Source organism: Aulonocara sp. 'chitande type north' Nkhata Bay, linkage group LG23, assembly GCF_057382095.1.
Source record: "Aulonocara sp. 'chitande type north' Nkhata Bay isolate Kocher_YH1m ecotype deep benthic linkage group LG23, A_spYH_male_GT1.1, whole genome shotgun sequence".
NCBI lineage: Eukaryota > Metazoa > Chordata > Actinopteri > Cichliformes > Cichlidae > Aulonocara > Aulonocara sp. 'chitande type north' Nkhata Bay.
In genome coordinates this window covers 41,503,862-41,526,310 of record NC_141365.1, presented here as the reverse complement: position 1 = coordinate 41,526,310, position 22,449 = coordinate 41,503,862, and the positions used below count along the sequence as shown (strand labels likewise).

Below are 22,449 nucleotides of genomic sequence, written 5' to 3'. Positions count from 1 at the left end.
GAGTGCTAAGTTATGAGCTAATGCTTGCAAGCTTAGATAGAAAGTTGCATTCAAAGACACACAGAAGCCTGTCAATTCACCAAAAAGTCACATTAAAATGAGACCACACGCGCGCGCACGCACACACACACACACACACACACACACACACACTTTTTGGGATTTCGGGATGCATCTTCTAAGCAATATTAAACAGCAAGAGGTCCCTAAGGCTGACTGAAACTGTATTAGCCTGACAAATGTGTCACTTGTATTCAATACACTTAATATGTTGCATTTTATTATTAACCCAAACTCCTGCTCACTGAGATCATGAAAGATTAATTTAGCTGTGTGTGTGTGTGTGTGTGCCACTCTAGGATCAAACAAATCAACTTTATAAAAAAGCAGCTACGGCTGCTAAATCCAGCGCAAACACTGGATTTTAACTCGATGTTAATGCTTCCTGTTTCTCAGATCATAAGGCACTGACATACACACGTATATCAGTGGCCTTGCGGGGACACAGTCACGACTTGCCGATTTCTAATCTCGACTTGGCAAAAGTAAGAAAGGAAAGGTTGATACCTCTGTGGTGTGTTTGCCCGTGCATGAACGGGCTAAGCTCGTGAGATAACTTCAGCCCATCTGCTAGCAGATCAAACACGCTCACTCTCTGCACAGCAACACGAAACAGGCTCACAAAACAAACACTACTTTGCACACACACCTGAGGGGCCATGAAAGGCTCGACCAAAAATCTCTATGGATTCATATAAACTCTGCGGCTTTTTTTTAGTTTTCCATTTTTCCACAACAGAGCAAACAAAAAAAAAAAAAAAAGGCCAAATAGATGAGATGGAGTCAAATGACGTGCGCGCAAACACGCACAGAGGGTGGAAATAAGGGGGAGGAGATGTTGACATTCAAAGTCTCAAAAGCGTTTTGTCCCAACGCTGCTTCCAACTGACAAGAGGAAACGCACTGTGTTAGTTAATGGGACGAAAGTGATTAACATGCTGTCAGCGTGCCCCACTGAGTACTGTAACTGTGGGTAAACAGACCTTGTATAAACACACACACACCTCACTTCAATGCACAAACAGGACCTCGGGACAAAATGCACTGTCCACTTCAGATTTGATTATGTAACCGTCTGATGGACCATAGTGCCTTTAGCAGGAAGAGCATCTTTGTGCAGTGAGACAAAAATCAATGTCAGACCATGCTCACTCATCTCCTTCATTCATAAATTGGGTTACCCTCACCAGCCGAGCTCCTCATGACATGAGTGATCTCTCACACAGCCTTAACTTTGATGGGTTTATGTGTCAAAAAGGTTTCTATTCTACCACAACAACAGCCTTTAGTACAATATTCTTTGTTTTCTGAAAGTTCACTTCCCTGCTGATCTCTGCATTAGTTTTATCAATATGACCTTTTCAGGAAAAACAGCAACATTTTTTAAGACAATGTGTTGCCATTTACCATAGCAGCACCATGTTGAAATCCTCTGTGTGCAGAGGATAGGATCTACTACACTTTAGGTCTACACCAGGTTACTCTAGACATATTTTCAGCAATCTTGCACGTGCTTTGGCTCAGTTTCAGTGCTGCTACAGTCTTCACTAGATGATGATCAAGTCTGATTGGCTAACTCAGTCAGTTATTACCCTCATTAGTCTGTTTTTTGTTGTCTAAGATCTTAAGTGGACAGTGGACTCTCCTTTCTCACCAGGTTTACCTCTGATACCAGAGTGCACAGGTAACAACTGCACTGAGTCAACAGAGCAAGAACTAAATGCATACAAAGAGAAACACACCTGCAGAATTCCCACAATCTTAACTTTGCCCAAAACCAGACAATCACACACATTTATACACACACACACTCTACCTGTCATCATCTTCAGCTGCAGCCATAGCCTGGTGATTTCGTGGCAGAGTTGAGACACTCTGTTCAATGCCATTGTTTGTTTAGGGAGTGCATGTGTGTGTGTCCACCTCCCCGCCTCTAACACACACACACACACACACACACACAGAGTTAAAACACGCTCACGCACGGCCGCATATTCTGTCAGAGAACATCTCGGTGGAAGTTACGGGAGTCCATTCTGCTCCAGCCGCTGACTGAGCTGTCACTGCTCAGCACAGCCCCCACACACACACACACTCACACACACCCTCTCTGTCTGTGCCAGCCAGGAGGCGGAGCTTCTGGAGCATCCAGCCCGCCCCCTGGCTGAGAACATGGAAGAGAACATGGAAGTCTATTATTATTATTATTATTATTATTATTATTATTATTATCATTATCAAATTACTATACTATAACTTTTTAATTGTACTAAATGTACAATTTAGCTTCAGTAATATTTGTCTTGAATATCAGGCAGTATGTAATATGATCTAAATTCACTGTAAAAAAAGGATCTCTTGGCCAATGCTAATCAGCTTTTAGGAGTCTGTCTGTCTTCCTGATTCAGCCTCTTCGTGTAACCAAACAGACATAAATTAGCTTAAATGTAATTTGAGATTTTGGCACCCGGTTCCTTTAAAACAAGAGCAGAGTATGTACACAAATGTAAGCAAATAAAACAAACACGCTTTGAAATGGAAGCCTCTGTTTTCTTCCGCTTCTCTCGCACCATCGTACAGGCACAAAAGACACACATAATGCCACTGGGGTCAGCAGGGGGACCCCCTGCTTCACTCTCACACACAAACTGAAAATTTTGACTCTGGGGAGTTTAATTCACGTAAAGGCAGCCTTGCTGCCGCTGAACAGTCTCAGATTTAGTGGGTTTCAACATGCTTTATTTTACTACTACTGCTACGTTACTCTTCATTTCTATATACAAAAAAATCTGAGAAAAAAAATTTAATCAATTCAAATTTGTGATAAAAACACTCATTAACTGAACACACACATGCTCCTAAGTCGCCTTAAAACAGTATCTTCTTTCAAAGTGAAATATGTGCTGCTCTGCCAGAAAGTGACTGTACATTTATCTAATTTCCTTTAGAGCAAGGCTGTCAAACATAAGGCTCGAGGTCCAAAATCGGCCCGACAAAGACTCCAGTCTGACCCTGGTTAGCTTTGGAAAATGTGAAGGAGGGCATAGATTTTGCATTTTTTAGAGCTTTTCCTACTGGTAAAGACCTCCACAATAGTCGTTCATACCACACTAAAGTAATTAAGTAATAGATTAAATGGCAGAAAAGTTGTTCTTTTTGTAATTGGCCTGAAATTAAAATATACAGAAGGACAACTTTTGTGAATTAAGAGTACTGTTTTCTAATGACAGGAGAAAGTTTTCTTTCATTTTACTAACTTATGTGTTCATGCTGTTGCCATCACATAGAAAGACTGAGACCTTCTGCTGAAACTGTAATTATATTTCTCACATTAGGGTATGTCAGGTATTTTAAATATGTAGTTAACCTTCTGAATGAGTTCAACATTCCTGCTTTAGACTATTATAAAGTCTTCTGTGCATGTAAAAGGTGGCAAAGTTACAAAGGCTAAAGTCCACACTAGGGCTGTGCCACATCTGATTGTTGGTGATTATACCAGTAAAAAATTTTCATGTTACATAAAAAGTGTCATAATGTCATATGAATGGAATGGGGACGCCATGTGTTCACTTTCCTAGCGCACGCAACCACTACACCAGGCCAGACGTATAATTATACAAGTTTTTTAGGCCGAATATTAAAATATTTTAGCAGGTAGAAATCATAGAGAGAGTGGTGAAAGTTCCACAAAATAGACATAAATGATGGTTGTTGTAAGGTTGACAATAATATTAAATTAAACATGAATCTCAGTCTCGTCTGAGATGAGATTATCAATAAATGAAAGGCTGGAGCCTTTTTTAAAACATGTTCGTGTAATAATGGCCGAAGGTCCTTCAAGAGCTGGCATACATGAAGGAAGCTGTGTCAGGATGGAGCCCTGTGGGCGTACGTGTACATTTACATCATGTCAGATTTAGAAGATAGAGCACGTTGGCTGTTGCACAGGAAAAGGCAGAGGATTTTTAATAGCTCACTTCCTGTCTCTACCACGTTATCATGCATGCAGTTTCACCCACTCGTCATCAGTTTACACCTCCACCCCTTAACATTTACAATTTACACGAAGTCCGCAGCAAAGTTATCACCATCATTGTGAGCTGCCTTCAGATTTCCTAAATGTATATTGATTACTTTTCATTTCAGTTTTTTTCACTGATATGTGAATGGTGGCTCCTGTAACAGCTGTTACTGTGGGAATACATCTTCCAGCACGACAGTGATCATAAACTCAGTGCCAATGCAGTAAAAGCAAACTTGGATAGAAAAACACACAGTGAAACACTATCAGTCATGGATTGGCCTCCCCAGAGTCCAGACCTCAACATTATTGAAGCCGTGTGAGATCATATTGACACAGAACAGAACAAAAGGCAGGAACATCCACAGAAGAGCTTTGAATGTCCTTCAAGAAGCCTGCAGAACTATTTCTTAAGACTACTTAAAGAAATTACAGGAAAGCTGTGAGTACTGCACATATGTATCACATCTGTTCTGTGCTAGAAGGTGTGTTTCTATGCACAGCTCTATCAATCTATTAATCAATATCGATATAAATAAAATATTATTATATTAGATGTCTAATCAGGTCATTTTATTTAAAATGCTGGTCTTTGTGTATTTGATCCTGGTAATGTAATTTATTAACTTGCCAAAACCGCTGATAACCTCAATCGACTAAACACTCCCAACTTCTGAAATCAGCACATGATGAACTTCATCACATGCTTCTCTTTTTGAAAATGTCATATCATCAAAAAGAAGCAGCAGCCAAATCAAATTTAAATCAGGTTATTTCCAGGACTTCCTCTTTGAAATTACGGCTTAGAAAGAAAAGCAGCCTGCAAAATATGGCGGCCATAAAGCAGAAAATGGGTCGAATGTGAATTGTGGAAATGTGCATCTGTGCACATGGGATGCAGAGCAGACATCGGTGTGTGCATACCATTGCAGAGGAAGACTAGTTGTACCTGTATGTGTGTGCATTAGGGAAGCAGTGCAGACTACAGCTAGAATAACTTACAGCTTGATTATTTTGTTGAGACTTTCCTCCCCAGCATCCGTGCCTACAAAGAGAACAGTATTGAATCCTTCCGCTTCGAGATCAAACACTATAGGCCGGCTACAGCATAAACAGGAAGACGGCAATTGTGAAATGACTCATAGGCCCCAAAAAAGCAGCGGAGGCAGAGTAAGGAAATAAAAAGGTGCGAACATCTCTATAGTTTGATAAACACTGGGCTGTTTATTTAAGAAGCGATCTCCGAATTATAAACGTCCGCAGTGTAAAAGCACAGAAAACAAAACTAACAAATTCAGTTTGAAAAACAAAGACATTCACATGTCCACTGGACTCCTCTCCCTTCCTCCACTTTCCACATTGCTGTTTTCTGTCACCTCTTCTCCATATGGTGGACAGTATTTACTCAACATCAACCGAAACTTGACAGAAAGCAGGCCGTGTGGCTCGGTTAAAGGCTGAAGGCCAAAAGGATCAATTTTATCTGTAGATGGTGATAGATGTCGCACTTATCCCTGCACAAAGCAAAATTTATCACCATGCTACGAGTGCATTTCTCTACAGGAAACAAATGCACGCATATCAAGCCCTTAGTTTGACCTGTGAGTTCTGTGATGATCAGTATTCATCAGCGAGAATCAAAAGATTTAAGGAACTTTGTTAAAAACAGCTGCGCATATCACTGATAAAGGCTGACGTGATCTAAATATTTAAGGCAAAACTAATTCATTACAGCCTCATTTAGGCTGTATCAGACACTAAATCTTTCTAGAAAAGTCAAACTGAAGTTGTTAGAGGATGCCATTTTTTTGAATATCACAATGAAAATACACTTTTCCCTCCATTTTCAAGCTCTAATATTTTCAAAGCCATTCATCTAATTTATGTAGTTACCTGGCCCTGAGTACACCCCATAATTGGGAATCTGTGTTACAGTTCAGCCCCTATCTCTGAAGCTATTCTTTCTAAGGCCTTTCAATGGCAGTGCAGGCCATACCATCACGTTTTCAAGCAAATTTCAATATCACTCGAGCAGTTCTAGATAAAGCAATGTGAAACTAGCTCCACAGAAAACGTTACGCAGATTTAAAATTCCCCTAAAAGTCATCACAACATTTTTTTTGTTTATGAACAAAGTAATAACATCAGCAAGCTAAAGCTACTTTTTTCCGTTAAGTGTAGCATAACCGCCTACGTGGGCCAGTCACTGCAACACCTGGATTTCCACTCTTTCGATCAAGAGGGGCTCATCTTATCTCATTACACTGTTTATATATATTAGATCGTTTATGCCGTATTGCTGCCAGGTTCATTAAATCAATTAACTGTTCATATGACTGTATTTTATGGCATCCAACTGATATATCAGTCAGCCTATCACAGAGGACATAAACATGGTATCATCCCACTGTTTTAGAGCTCCAGATGCATTGTTTATCATCATCTCTGAGATGTCTGCAGATCAGCATTACAACCAGTGATTGAGTGAAGCAAGCCAACTACGTTCTCTACGTAACAAGTTTAAAATATTTTACTCAGACATCAATAAAACATTACAGCTGATCAAACAGACCGCATTTAAACTGCTGCTATCTTTTATTGCTTTGAAGACTTCAATAACTGAAGACTCACATCGTTCCCATTATACCTCAGTATTGCCGCATAACAGGAAGTTTTTACCTTTTCCAACTGGACTGTTTGGTTCAATGCACTGACAGGGGCTACATTTCTCTCATATTAAATTATTTTCATATGGCTTCCTGTTAAATGAAGAATCTAATTAAAAATCCTTCTCCTTACATACATGGTCTTGAATTGTCAGGCTCCATCTTATCTTGAAGAGCTCATAGTACCACATCACCCCATTAGTGCTCTTCGCTCTCGCACTGCTGGTTTACCTGTTGTTCCCAGAGTATTTAAAAGTAAAATGGGAGGCAAAGCCTTCAGCTTTCAGGCCCCTCTTCTGTGGAACCAGCTCCCACTTTCAAGAGACAGACACCCTCTCTACTTTTAAGATTAGGCTTAAAACTTGACAAAGCTTATGGTTAGGGCTGGTCAGGTGAACCTGAACCCTCCCTTAGTTACTCTGCAATAGGCCTCGGCTGTTAGGGGATTCCCATGATGCACAGAGTGTTTCTTCTTTACTCAGTTCTTTTCATTATCAATCTCTGGCTCACTTTTACAGTGTCTTTTGTCCTGTCTCTCTCCCCTTGCCCCCAACCGGTCGCAGCACACGGCCTCCCCTCTTCTGCTGGAAGTTTCTTCCTGTTAAAAGGGAGTTTTTCCTTCCCACTGTCGCCAAGTGCTTGCTCATAAGAGGTCGTCTGATTGTTGAGGTCTGTCTCTATTATTATGGGTTCTTTATGTTACAATATAAAGTGAAGTGACTAATGCTGTGATTTAATACTATATAAATTAAACTGGATTAAACTGAACTGAACTGAATGGTTAAATGAGATTTTATTTGTGGTTTTTCAAACTACAAAATCAGCTTCTGGCCAATCATATTTAAAGACTGTAATTTTTTTAAGTTTGGATTATTTGTAGTCCAGAAATATGCCACCTGGAGTCTCTTTAAAAACTTAGGAAAAATGTAAGAAATGTTATTACAAATGAGAACTTGAAGGAGTATGAATCGAAACAAAAACAGCACCCGATGATGACAGATGATCTCAGTTGTTTATCAGTTATTGGGGGGGGGAATGGGAAATGGGCTGCACAATCATGAGACTACCCATGAAAGAGGAAGGCTTGGTACTTAAGGGGAAGACTGATCTCTGTCATGAGGATTCAAGAAATTACAAGAAATGATTCAAGAAATTTCCACATAAAGTAATAAAGAAAACAGCTGATTATCAATTGTGGCAAATGCGTTTCAAGCACTTACTACCTTTGAATATCTGCTGTGATTTTGTATCTTAGAGAACTTTAGCAATCCTGACATTGGACGAATGGCCACAAGACTCCATCTTGACAGGGGATAGAAATATGACTTGATAAAGCTACAATAAGGTGGAGAACAGGATCAAGAAGGAAAAAAACAAAACACAGCACTAGCTTTGTGATAAAGTATTTCGAGAATAGCTTGTACTAAAAATATACATATCAAAATGGCCCAAAATAGACTTGAAATATCACTGAAAGGCAAAGATCTAAAACACACACAGACACACACAAAAAAATATCAAAAGCTGCACGCTTCCCACATGCATACATGCTGGATGGAGACACACACACAGACACACCTCTCCTTTCTCTGTCAACCTCGTAGACTTTCGAGTACTGATGCCAACTTACTGAACCACCTTGTGTAAATAAGGATCTAGCAGATACCGTAATGCTTTCTGCCACATGTACTTCCTCTAACAAGGAGTCTCAAGAGCCATTTGACAGTGTTGCCATGTTTTCTTGTGCATCTTCATTCCCCTTCTTCACACAGTTTCCATAAAAACAATCTTCAGATTATAAGTATGACGAATGACTAAAGATGAACTGGTCAGCTATGGGTGAATTATAAGCTTGACCATCAAGACTGCAGAGAAAATCTTCTATCATTATTATTATTATAAAATAAATTGTGAAGAGGGGGAAGCCAAGATTTAGCCAAGTCAACCTATAATGAACCCACTAACTTTGTGAGCGCAAGGTTAGTTTCATTTTGTCATGTGTTCCGATTTTCTCCAGAGCAGCCTGAGAGCACTGCAGAAACTAAACATCGTGCTCTTGTGAATATTTTAAGAAATCCTTGAAACCTTTACAAAAGCCATTCTAAACCCTGATGGCTGGTTAGGCTATTTAATGCTAACGTAAGGCATTAAAAATGGCAGGAACTTGTTCCATAAGAGACGATTTAGCATTTAAGAGAAAATGCATCATTTGCAAAAAAAAAAAAAAAAGGGGGCACATTTCTGTTGCTTCTTATTTTACATTTCTTGCAATTTACCTGCACTGCAAAAGCAATGGCCTATACCTGTGTGCTGCAGTAAGTGAATTTCTGATGTCCAAAATAGACTTCAAAATCCAACTGTAGCTCAAAGTTGTCATCTGTGACATTACAACTCCAGGTTCCTGTCTTAGATGAGCTCAGTGACATGAAGCAGAACACCTTAAATCTTACAGAAACACCTCTGCGAAACTCACTGTGCAGCCGTTGACAGCAGCGGCTGTATCTGTAGTAGCTCTCCATCTCCTCCAGCGAAATACAAACAAACCTCTCGCCTGCGCATTCTTTCATCCTGACTCTCTGTCCATTCTCCCCTTCCTCGCTTAACGTCTTCATCTCCACAGGTACGGAGCAGAATATCACTTCCCTAATCCTCTGCTGTATTTCTAGACCCTCCCTATTTCTTTCATATGCACACCGGTCAACATTTCTTGAGTGATTACACTGGTCTTGTTTCCTCGGCCCCTCCCTTCTACTGAGAAAGTCTCTGTACAAACAGTCGTGGTAAAAAGAAAGCGCACCCTCTTTAATTTCTATGGTTTAATTATGTGGAAATAATGAATATAATCAGATCCATAAAAGGGCTTAAAATTAGGTAAATACAACCTCAGATGAAAAACAGCATGACATATTGCACTGTGTTGAAATGCAGAAGCACTGGTCAGAGGGCCCGGTGGCGCCAGTGTCCGGCAGCCTCGCCTCTGTCAGTGCGCCCCAGGGTGGCTGTGGCTACAATGTAGCTGCCATCACCAGTGTGAGAATGTGTGTGTGAATGGGTGGATGACTGGATATGTAAAGCGCTTTGGGGTCCTTAGGGACTAGTAAAGCGCTATATAAATACAGGCCATTTCACTGTGTGAAACTTAAATACACATTTACTGCTTTCATAGGAATAGAGGGCAAGTATTAGCCAAGTGCTGCTAGACAAATACACTTGATTCACTGATTAAAAGCAAGCTTTGGACTTCTGCTGGTCTGAAGCTTTCAGGTGTTTGTTAACACAACACTAAGGAGGAAAGACATCAGCAATAATCTTAAAGAAGCAACTGTTGCTGCCCATCAGTCTGGATAGAGTTAAAACGCCATTTCCAAACAATGTGAGGTCTGCAGTTAGAAAGATTAATCACAATTGGAAAAAAGTGGGTGAGTCTTCCCAGGAGTGGATGTCCTGGCAAATTCACCCCAAAGGCCAGACCGTGCAATGCTCAGAAAAACTGCAAAAAAACAAACAAACCCAAGAGCTACAGACTTCACAGGCCTCAGTCAATATCTTAAATGTTAAAGGTCGTGGCGGTAAAAATCAAAATATAAGACTGAAGTATGGCTTGTTTGGAAGAATTTCCAGGAGAAAATCTCTTCTTTCTAAAATGTGGCAGCACGTTTTAGGTTTGCAAAGTTACATCTGAACAAACCACAAGATTTCTGGAACAATGTCCTTTGGACTGATGAGATGAAAGTAGAAATGTTTCACCGTAATGCACAGCGTCATGTTGGTGAAAACCAAATGACATTTTAGCTCAAAGACATCATACCGGCTGTCGAGCACGGTGGTGGGTTATGATATGGGCTTGTTTTGCAGTCACTGAGTCGAGAAGCACTCCTCTACATACCAAAATATTTTAGGGGCCATCTATCCAACACCTAAAGTTTGGCTCTAACTGGATGATGCAACAGGACAGTGATCCCGAACAAATTTACAACAGGACGGCTGAAAAACAAAAGAATCAAGGTTGAAACATTCATGATTGAATATCTGAGTACAGAGAATAAAAAACTATTCTGACAATTTGCTCTCACCGTTCAGTGTTAGAAAAAGTCAACATGACAAATCTACAGATTCACACTCTTTGGGATAAAACTGAGACTAAAAATTAAGAGAAAAAAACACAACCTCATGAATGCTAAACAAAATTTAAATAGAAGTCACCGTCACAGTCCAGCCAGAGCTTGATTGGTCAGCCTGGTTCCTTCAGCACAGAAGCGACTTGATTCACTCGAGTGCATCATGTGTGTTAAAAACTGCATTATCACAACTTCACAAACACTCATTTTCATGTCGTCAGCATTGTTCAGCTTGGATTTTACCACATGGATTATTATCAAAGAATATGCTACTTTGGCCTGCACTATAAACTCTGAGGCAGAGACTAACTCCCAGTATCCCTACAGCAGAAATGGATCCACAGCATTTCCAAGTCGCACATCTTCATAACACATGAAGAGTGAAGGGGTTAAAAGATAAACCTCTAAATTAATCTGCATGACAACAAAACTAATTCTCTGAGAAACATTACTGTTTCTAGTCTGGTTTTTCCTTAACTGTGACCCTGAAATGACCTCTTAACCAAGTTGTGACCCAAGAAAATGTTCCAAACTTTAAAGAAGCTAATTTTTCCCACTCAGGCAGCACTCACCTGTCTGTGTGGACTTATGATTCCTTTTTCTTTCCACTGTTTGGCGGCCACAGCAAAGACTAGTAGCCATGATGAATGTAGCAGCTCTACTCTGTTCCCTTGACTTTGGCTTCTCCTTTTAAACTACACACATTTCTACCGTCGGTGTGTTACAACCTAAGGTCGATTAGCGACTCACAGCCTTATCAGCTAATCAGTTACCAAGGTCAAAACACCAAAGAGCGTTGCGTTCAAGAGCACACATTAAAGTGGCAGCTGGTCTGCCAGGGTTAAAAGAAAACTAAGTGACTAGCGCTTTGGTTTACTGTTTTACTGACAGACAGATGAGGGTGTATCTGACTGAGATAGTGATGGGGTTGTTTTTTTTTTTTAAAAAAAAGAAAAGTTTTTTGGTATAATGCATTGAGAAAATATACAACAAATGCTGAATGCAAACCCAGCAGAGATAAAGTCACAGTGTCATGGTCACAAGAAAAAAAGAGGAGATTTTAGCAATTTATCAAGAATTATATCTGCAGAACAAATTTACAATTTCAACTACATATGTTAAATGAGGACTTTCCAGTCAGATATTCATATATTTTCTGTAGCATTGATTACATTTTACTTAAACAGCACCAAATCATAGCTACAGTTACCTCAATAAGCTTTAGACTATAAAGACCCTACAAAAATAGAAAGAAACCCCAACAATCAGTCGATCCCTTGTAAGCAAGTAGAAAGGAAAAACTCCCTTTTAACAAGAAGAAACCTGGTGTCAAGTCATTTAACTTTTAGCCTCTAACTACAGCAAAACCAAAAAAAATTTTTCTGGGATAAATTGATATTTAAATTAAACCAGGTTCCCAATAACCATGACTTATTGTAAACAGCACAGAAAAAGTTATGGACCGAGCTACACCATGCATCATTTGTAAAGCGTGTCATGTTTGTTTCCCTTTGTAGCTCATTTGGTCAAATTTCGAGTCCCTCAGACAACTGTGGACTTACTGTAACCTCAGCAGGAAACTAAACAGGCAGGTTCTTTTATTATGCTTGAATAAGGAGGGAAAAACAGAAGAGGGAATCTCCCCGTTAGCGGTAGGAAATCCTGTCCTATCATCCTGTCGCACTGATTTAAGTAGCAGAGACTGAACCACTGAACATCATACATACACAGCACGTCCAGTTAGCGTGAGAGTGAGAAAACTCCAATTAATAAAAGGAGAATCAAATACACACTTTAAATCAGCACACACACTCTAACACTAACCTCTCCTCCAGGTCGGCTGATGGCTCAGACTGTGGTGTGTTTGTCGGGTCAACACGCTGATGGATACAGACAGACTGTGGAGCAGTTTATTGAACACCTCTTGGCTCTCCTGAACCATCTCAAATAGAGACATCTTTCCTTCAGAGAGCAGTTCGTACCATCTCTGTGAGCTTCCTTTCTTTTTCTTTTTTTTCGTGAGGCGTCTTTTAAGCTGCCTTCCTCTTCCTCTCCTCGATTAGACTGCAGAGTGTGTGATTATTTATCTCACTCCATGTCTGGGCTGCGTTTATCGCAGGAAAAGAGGGGTGGAGGGTGAGCTAAGACATAAATCCCTCTCCAGCTAATTGCAACTGGCTCGGCAATACGTGCACGGGTGTCATATATCACAGGCTGAGACTGACTCTGGGTTGGCCGTTTGGAGATAAAAGTAAACTCAAACTATTTATTTACTGCACATTTACGTGCAAGTAGCAGCAAGTGGTTTATGAGCATACCACAGTGTTTTTCACCACTTCTATCCAACACAAGGACTTAACTCTCACATAGTTTCATTTTCTTAACCAAATTCCTCAACTGCTTTTTTAAAAGTTATTATTCATTTATAGATCATGAGGAGTCAAAAAGCTCTAATAAGCATGCAGCTCAGACAATGGGAGCTTCTGACTGTGGCACTGTGGTACCGGTGATAGGGAAGGAAACTAAAATTACACTGGTGCCATCTGCAAAGATCTCCACCACCTTTAGAGTATCGCATTACCTTTATTTCACTTAAATCATCATCACACAATCGCACAAGCATTTCCCAATTTAAAAAGTACAAAGCACGCAAGCAAAAGGTGGTCATGCACTTTTCATTATGTGGCATTCTGCACAATTAGATTTATTAATGAATCAAGTAGCAATCCAAAAGATCAAAAACCTATTCCCTCCAACTGAAACCGTCTGCAGATGTAATCACACTGACAACAAACTGAATTATCCCGCCTTATTCCTGGTAAAGCCCATTGTCCGACTTAAGTGCTCCTGGAAACTTTGGGACAATTACTTGGTGTAATATTTAGCAATGTTACAATCTTTCATGTCCTTATTGTGTAACTGTTACGTTTCCAAATAAGAGGAGCGCACCATTTAAGCTAAAGCAAAAGCAGAGTTAAATGCGCAAAGAAAGGCTGCAGGCTCAACACATTAGACAACATTATGTCCAGCACGAGGTACAGGGCTTGTATTAAAGACCATTACCAAGTCGATAGCTGAAGTCATTTGAAGATGACAATTTAAATTGAAAAAAATTATTTAAATAAATGTAAAAGAAAAATTGAAATTAAAATAAATATAAAATTTAAAAAGCTAGTGAAGTAATTATTTTAAATTTGCATATTCAACTCATATTACAATTGTGTAAACTAAAATAAATTGGTGTATCTAGCTCAGGTAGTTTAGTCCAACTGGGTAAACTCAGAGGACGTAACCCTGTAAAGCCTGAACTGTGAAATATTTGCCAAAAATATATGATTTATTTATTTTTCTTGTGAAACCAGAGTGTTTATTGAATAGTCTGATCACAAATAAAATCTAACTGCATATATGAGTTTGAATTTGTATCATTTGTGCTACATCCAGCATTTCTGTGCAATTTGTGCTCACAGTTGATCTTAATAAATGAAAACATAACATAAACATGTAGGTCAGTTAGGACTAAAAAAAGCGATGAATAAATCTCATCACACTGCTGATGTAGAGGTCTAAACAAACTATGTATCAAAGATGATACATCTGGCATTACAGGGTTAATAACCAGTAGCAAAGCTAGACGATCTTTATAAGAGGAGCAATGCTGAGACCATTAACTACACTATGGTGGCACGGAAACTGATGTCTCCTAGTATAGTATTTTTTGTTGTTCTTTTTGCTTTGTTTTTGTCATTCACACCTCATTTGTCTATAGATGAACTGAGGCACTGCACCAACACCCAGTGTACGTGATAAATGAATATCACTTTGCACTGTGAATCGTGAGCACAAGTATTCAAAAACAGAGCTCCTTTCACCAAAACAAAATCTTGCATTAGGCATACTAAATAAAGTCTTCTTCGCAGTTATCTTGTCTTAAAATATCATATGAGCAAATTATGTCAATAGATTCTAGTATTTCTGCTCATCTGCTGCAAATCCTGCCAAACTGTCTGCTCTGTGATTGGGTGTAAACTCATTAAATATAGTATATCTGGGCAGAATTGCAGTTCTCCTACTTTTTCTAGAAGCTCATAAATCATTTTTTTTTTAAATAAACCACGAGATTTGCTTCACACATAAGCTGCGATTTGTATTAATAAATAATTAGCAATTTGACTGCTCCAGTGAAATGCTCAACTGTGTGAACATGTGAACTCGGTATCTGTAATTTGCGAATGACAATGATTTGTGAGACAGGACACTGGCATCAATTGCAGATGCTGGCAAATTGCTTTTGTGAAACTGGCCCCAGCTGACTAACTCCAACACCTGCTGTTTAGAATTCATAAATGCTGCGACTAACCTCTCAAGCAACTGGCTTCAAGCACTACGTGCATATTTGTGAACAATATAAATAAGCACAGATTGACTTCTGTACAAAATATCATATGTAAAGGACTGAAAAAGCTAACTTGGATACCTGGAGAAGACTATAAAGATGTGTTAATGTACGTTTTGCTTTCAACAGAACCACAGATGAGATGACGTGAGATGTGATAAGCAGTAATGTGGTGCGATGGAGCGTCCAATAACGCAAGGCTCTCCTTACCGCTGATCGTCGACAGCACCTCCACGGCTTGCTCTACGTCTTCTGGAACAGACGTCCCCTGCCCCATCCTTATCCTGGACACCCAAACCTCAGCAGACTGTCCTCCTCACATGTACGTGACTGCTCCTAAAAAAGGGCACAGATGCTGAATGTTACCAAAAAGAAAAGAACAAGTAGATCTGCAGCTTGAATAAAAATTATTTTTAAAAAGGAAAACAGCAACAATAATAAACCGTGAGCATACTTCGGCAGCAGTTTAAGTGAAACAACGAAGGAGAAATGGTGAGAACAGAAACCGGCTGATGCACTATCCATTTAATTTGGTCAGCAGAGAGGGAGGGGGAGGAAGGAAGAGACACCCAGGCCACAAGGCAGTTTTGAAATTGCGTAACACAATTTTAAACCATCCATCCCTCTGTGTAGCAAACACACACTTCTGCCTTCAGTGGTGTTAATGACATTACCACTGCTAATTTTATCTTGTCATTAAGCTGTGCTGTACAGTGAGCAGTTTATTTTTGCATTTTGTGTTCAACTTAGGTCGCCCGGTTTATTTATGACAGACTCGATTTCGGGGGCTTTTCGGCACGGCATGCTGTTGTTATTGTCTAAAACTGATCACATGATTGTGTGGGAAGCCCAGCCTAACAACTGTCTTCCTTAAACCAACACATCCAGTGATCCATGTCAGGATCTGCTGACCGATTCAAGTTAAAAGCACAAGTCAGCACTTTATAAGCAAATATTGCTTCAGCTGAAGTGGTTAGTTTCAGTTATGATATCAAGTGAGATCAAACAGTGTCAATGTCAGAATTTCAGGCTGTTTTCTGGCAGATGAGATCTATATTACAGCAACACAGACTCCTCTCCTCTCTTCACCACACACACGCACAGCTCTGATGACTTCTAGTAGAACAATCAAAGCAAATTTGGTCAATTCCCTCTCCAATTACCAGTCCCCCCTGACAGAGGCTCCTTTCATTGCTTTGACAATAGAACAGCATGCTCTTAGTCATATGGACTGAGATCTTGTGACGTGGTAATAAGCCAAGCTAAATAAAGACAAGGCGAGTTCCACATGCAATACAATGTGACACTTTTAACAACCAGGTTCACAGACATGACCTGGGGTGGGGTGTGAGGGGTGGGGATGTCCAGAGCTTGTGGAAATAAAGGCATCGGCAGTTTTAAGCTCATGTGTTTTGCCAAGAAAACACACTTTCAATTTCACTTTCCCGCCATGGTTAATATTGGTCTTCAGACCAAAAGGAGGGAAGCCAGGCAGACTGGACTTTGCCAGGGTTTAACAAACTGTACACCTGAATGCAAAGAAAAAAAAGGTAGGAGATAATAGCGAAATAAATCAGATCAGAACACACATGAATGGAGTCCCAAAATTAATTCTTTTTAGGGTTCTCCAAATATTTTTCAAGAAAAATAGGCAAGCTTTCTAATCATTTCTTTAAGTACTCAGGAATCGTTCTCCAGGCTTCTTGGAGAACATTCAAAGCTCTTCTTTGGATGTTTCTGCCTTTTATTGTGTTCTCTGTCAAGATTATCCCACACTGCTTCAATAATGATGAGGTCCGGCCTATGGGGAGTTCATTTTGTGTTTTTCTATCCAGAAATGCTTTTACTGCACTGGCAGTTGATGCAGAAAAATGAAGCTGTTGTCAGTCAGACAACAGCTGATATAGCATGGTGGATCAAAATCTGACATTACTTACTGGTAGTACTTCTCTGTGTTTTGTGATGTTGAGGATCTCTCAGTTTTGACAAGGTCCCCAACATCACTGGATGAAACTAAACCCCAGACATGATACAGCCTCCACCGTGCTTTACAGATGGCTGTAGATGCAATCTACAATCTGATTTGAACCACGTTTGGATTCAACACTCCATATGACCTGTTGCCCCTGATTTTCATGACACTTTTTTTTTTTTTTTTTTTATTGTTTATTTTATTTTCACTTACTGAATACGGGACAGACTTGACTGGGGGAAAGAAGGGGAGAAAGAAAGAGGGAAAGAGAAACAGCTGAGAAGAGGGACGGGGGAGAAGGGCAAAAGACAAAAACCAACAGAACGGGCAGAGAAAAAAAAATGCATATATCAATCACCTGGCTCACCTGCTGAGAAAGAAAAAAGAAAACAAGCAGAAGAGAACAAGAGTAATAGAATAAACAACATCACAATGATATATGGGAATATGACAGTAAATACTAAATATTAAACATTATTGTGCAGCACATAAGATCAACAGAACACAGTGTGCTTTGAGGTAGGAGCCAAAAAGGGTGTAGTTTGTGGGTGTGATCACCCGTGTGTACACCTGTGAGCATGAACACGCTTGTTTTTTGTTTTTTAAAAGGTTCCTTCATGTAATGATCTGCTAGAGGGTGTGGGGGGGCCACAGCCCCGTCCTCCAGGGCGTGAAGCAGGTGTGGAGGAGATCAAAACTCCAGACATCCAGAGGCCCCCAGAACACAAGAGACCAAGGAAGACCAACAGAGGGGCAGCTGCGCCACTGTCCCGGAAAGAGCTGAGGAGAGTCCCAGATGAGGGCTCACTCAGCAGCCGCGGAGCAGAAGCCAGGGGGAGTTGCAGTGACGCGCCCGTGAGCTCCGCCGGCAGCCAGCTGCGCCTGAGTGACCGAGCCCCAGGCCGAGAGGCTGGGGGCACCCCACCTCCGAAGTGGCCCGAGCGAGCCCCAGGCTCCAGGCCCCGATAAGCGGCCGCCAAGGAGTGAGCCGGTGTGTACCTGGACGCCCATCCCCGGACACAAAGAACCACCAACGCACCGATGTCTGAGGGGGTCCGCCACTGGCAGGGGAAGTGGTGGTAGGGGGAGATAGGCCTCCAAACCTTGGAGGGCCTGAGATGTCCCCAGAGAGGTGGCGCCTGACACCCAACCTGACATATAGACACAGACATACAGGCACACACAGATACAAACATCCATTCCCACCCTCATGCTCTCATATGCACTTACTCCACACTCAACCAACGTGGAGACAGACATAAAGAGACGTTGTACACACGATCACACTCCCCAAGCGTACTCTACAAACCGGGTCTAGGTGCCCCCGCCCCTGGAGGGGGGGACTGCACCCAGACCCAGGTGGTGTTTCCCTTTTCCCTGCGGTGGGGGGAGGCAGACCGCCCCGACTCCGCAGCAGCAGGAAGGCTCCACACTCCAGACCGCAGTCGGACGGCCAACTCCTCCTCCTAGTCCTAGCCCCCCTGCTCCAGCAGGTCGCAGAGAACGGGGGTGAGAGAAGACTCCAAACCTCCCTCCACCCGCTCATTGTAGTGTTGATGCATGTGTGTTCTAAGGTGCATTTAAAACCCAGGAGGGCTTGGAGCTACCTGCCAGAGAGCAGCAGGTAAGCGCATGGTCCCTCCTGCTAGCCCTCAATGTCTATGTGTATTTAAAATTGAGAGGTGGGCAACGATGCCAGGGGTGGGGTGTACACCCTGATGGTACTTTGGACTCCGGGTAGCCTCCTCTGCACCCTGGTGACATACCCCTACTCCAAGGCCCTGCATGTGTGGGTGGTTGTGGTGGAGCGGGAAGAGGGAGGCAGCTGGAGATGGGGAGGGAAGGAAGGAAGGGAGGGGCAAGTGACCCCTCCCTGGGGCCAGCTCCCCCGCTGACCCCAGTAGGCACCCCCATACTCCGCGACCCGCCAGGGAAAGGGGGCCCAGGCCCATCCAGACCGGGGCCCAGTGCAGCAGCGCCGCCCGGCCCCACAGAGCCCGGGACAGTCCACCCAACCCCACCACAGAGAAAACTGCACCCACCCCACCATCCACTCATCTTCCAGACTACATAAGACAATAAACACCCAGGCTGAGATCTTCCTCCACCTCTCCTGTATCTCTCCCTCCTGCAGAGGGAGCTCCTGAGGAGAGGAAAGCTCCTGCAAGATGTGACAATCTCCCCCACCAGTTGAAGAGCCCCCCAGGTGGCTCGACGCACCGGCGGCACCCTGCTCCAGGGCTGGGCCCCCATGCATGCATGACACTTCTTTTGTAATTTATCATACCGTAGCCTTTTTTTGACAGCCATTCTTCCACTGACAACATTTGGCTTCAGGGAACAGTAGATGGATGTGTTGAAGGACCATATGCATCTGTCAGGTCCTGTGTCAGTTCTTTGCTGTATATCTTCCTATTTCTGAAGGACATGCCTTTCAGATACCTTTCTGCTTCTTTTGTGTTCCACTTCTCCCGTTTCCTCAAAACACTGGTCCACGCCTTAAGTTAGGTGGGGTTTTTTTATGCTTGAATGATTCATGGCTTAACAAACAAACTACAAGAAAAAAAAACATTCCTCTGACAATGGTCAGGTACAAGGACTGGATTGAAAATGAGTGAAAAAGTAACCAATGTCCAAAGAAAAACGTAGAAAGACCATCAGAAAGTCTTGAACAAGAGCACTTTTTAAAAAGTAATTCTGGCTCATTGGAAACAAAACTGAAGCAATTGAGAAGTGGTTCAAGACTTTTGCACAGCACTTTGCAATTACTTATATTTTTCGTTTTACCTACTTACATTTTATTCATGTTTTACTCACACAAGTGCATAAATGAGTCACTCAGTGTGAGCCGAATTGTCAGTCTAAGGTGGTGACTAAGAGGATCCAAGAAATCAAATCTGAGGACCGCGCACTTTTTCGAAGAAGGGATGCCAAACTTTCGCAGAATAACTGAATTTGTCCTACCGACAGATGAGCTGCCTCCGAGCGTCCGGAAAGGAAACTCGCCGATATACAGCAATACTGACACTTGTAGAATAAAATACGCTGTAAGCTGACGATATCGGCCATGCCTGTGATGAAAGTTACGTCCTACCTGCAAGTTTGCAAACCAGCAGCTCCGCCCACTCCAAGCCAATTAACAGGACCCAGCCAAGTCTCAGTGCTACCTCCTCTTCCTCTCATTTTTCCTTCTTCATCTTGCAGCAGATTAAACTCTACACACCCCTGTCCCCTGGACTATGTTTGTTGACATTATTCCAGTAATAAATTCCAAGGTGACTGCGCGAACTGAGATTTGTATTGTGTTGTCCAAAGTATTACTCACTTTTAGCAGATGTGTCTATTTTTTAGGCCTCGAAGGATGCACCTCCTGGTGTGGGACTACATGCATATGAAATATTTCCATTCATTTACTCTACCAGCTGATTTTGCAGGATTTGCTCAAGTGTCCTACCCCGTATATCACCAACAACAGGGACACAATGGCATCTAGTGGCGGAATAATTCAGTGCAGAAGACCCACGTCACATTAAAAAAAATTATATTTTAAATAAGTGTTCAGAATATACAAAAATACAAAGAACACTACAAATGTTGTATATTTTTGACACACTGTATTTTTTCTGTTCTGTGGAGAAAATATGAAAGATCGGGATAAAAATTAAAACACACATGTGCCTAAAACTTCTCACTACTCAAAAAATACAAAATAATTATACACAATTTTTAACATACTGTTCATTCCATAGATTATAATGTCTACATTGAATATTGTATTGTCCAAAGCAACAGACACTGCACAAGAGAAGTAAAGAAGAGAGTGGAAGCAATGGGTGGAGATGAGTGTCAGGGTTGATTTGTGACAGAAGGATAGCAGCAAGAGTGAAAGGGAAGGTTTTAGAAGATGGTGAGACCTGCTATGATGTATGCTGTGTGGTTTGGAAGCAGTGAGACTGACAGAAAGACGGAAGGCTGAGCTGAAGTTAAGATTTCCACTGGGACTGATCAGGATGTGGAAGACTAGATATAAGTTGGTGGATTGTGGAAAGTAAAAATCACAATGATTTAGTGGTCATTAAAATGTGTTCAGAATTTGCAAATTGATGGTGATTCATCTCATAAACCTGGACACATTGCTCTCTATAAAAACTGTCTTTATAATTAAAAACTAATGGTTTCGGCAATACTGGCCCTCTATTTACTTGGTATCAGATTGTTAACATAATTTGCAGTAGCACTACTATGTAGCTACTTAGCAGCTATTCTATTAAAAATTATTAATTATATTTGGTTATTGATCCCAGTTTAGCTGTGACTTACAGCATTTGTCGTCAATGTGTGATTGTTTAAAATCAAAAACTTCATTTTCCTACGCAACATAAGAACAATTCGGAGCCCAAACTTTTCAGTGATAATTAATCATCAAGATGCATTTTAAGATAAGATAAGATAAGATAAGATAACCTTTATTAGTCCCACACGTGGGAAATTTGTTTTGTCATTTGTTATACTTTTTTGGTCATCTTTTTACAAAGATAGGTGTCAGGACAGATAGATGGAAACAGTTTTAAGTGATAAAGGTTATCAGCTGGGCTTGACATCACAATTGTTTGGAAGTCTTAGATATCCGTCCATATCCACTTGTATGGACTAAAAATCAGTTCATAGCTGTTTTAGTCAAGATAAAAAGGACACGTCCTTGATGTTTGAGTCAGTTCTGCGAACAGCTCAGACAGTGACTGCAGACTGGGTGTGTTTGGGACTATCTCTGCAGTACATACAAAACTTTGAAACGAATGTACTGATGCATACTTCCAGAGTGGGGAGCTCTACCACTGATCTAGGAGGTTTCAAACTGCAGAAGACGAGCAGGCCATTTAGATAAAACAGGACAAAAGCCTATGTGTAAGTGCCATTTGGATTCCCATCGGACCAACCTACAGGAGCAGGCTTACACTGGCATAAATCATCGCTAATGCATCTCATCGCACGGTGCATGCCCCATACATTTCTTCCATCTGATCCTCGGCCACTGACAGCCATATTGTACATCTCTACAGTTAGCTGTGTCAGGTTTGCGAGGAAAACTGCAGACATGGGCGGATATTTGTGTTTTTTCTTCAAAATAAAGTTCGAGCTGAAGGGCTGAAAGCGGTCCGCAGGCTACCTAATTCTCTTACATATTTAAATTTTCTGGAAACACTTGTATGGATACA

General features: G+C 41.3%; 1 protein-coding gene across 8 annotated transcripts in view; it reads right to left on the bottom strand.

Moving 5' to 3' along the window:
- The window catches only part of mcf2la (mcf.2 cell line derived transforming sequence-like a), a 50,317-nt gene extending 34,567 nt beyond the window's left edge, over positions 1–15,750 (bottom strand). For 3 of the 8 annotated variants that reach the window (XM_086282025.1, XM_086282027.1, XM_086282033.1), the window contains exon 1: positions 1,877–2,110. In XM_086282025.1, the coding sequence (XP_086138151.1) occupies positions 1,877–1,949 (73 nt within the window). In that variant the 5' untranslated portion in view covers positions 1,950–2,110. Of the gene's footprint in view, positions 1–1,876; positions 2,111–15,471; positions 15,598–15,715 lie in introns of those variants that run through there. The other 5 variants (XM_086282029.1, XM_086282030.1, XM_086282031.1 and 2 more) reach the window with 3 other exon arrangements.
- Positions 15,751–22,449: the final 6,699 nt, after the last annotated feature.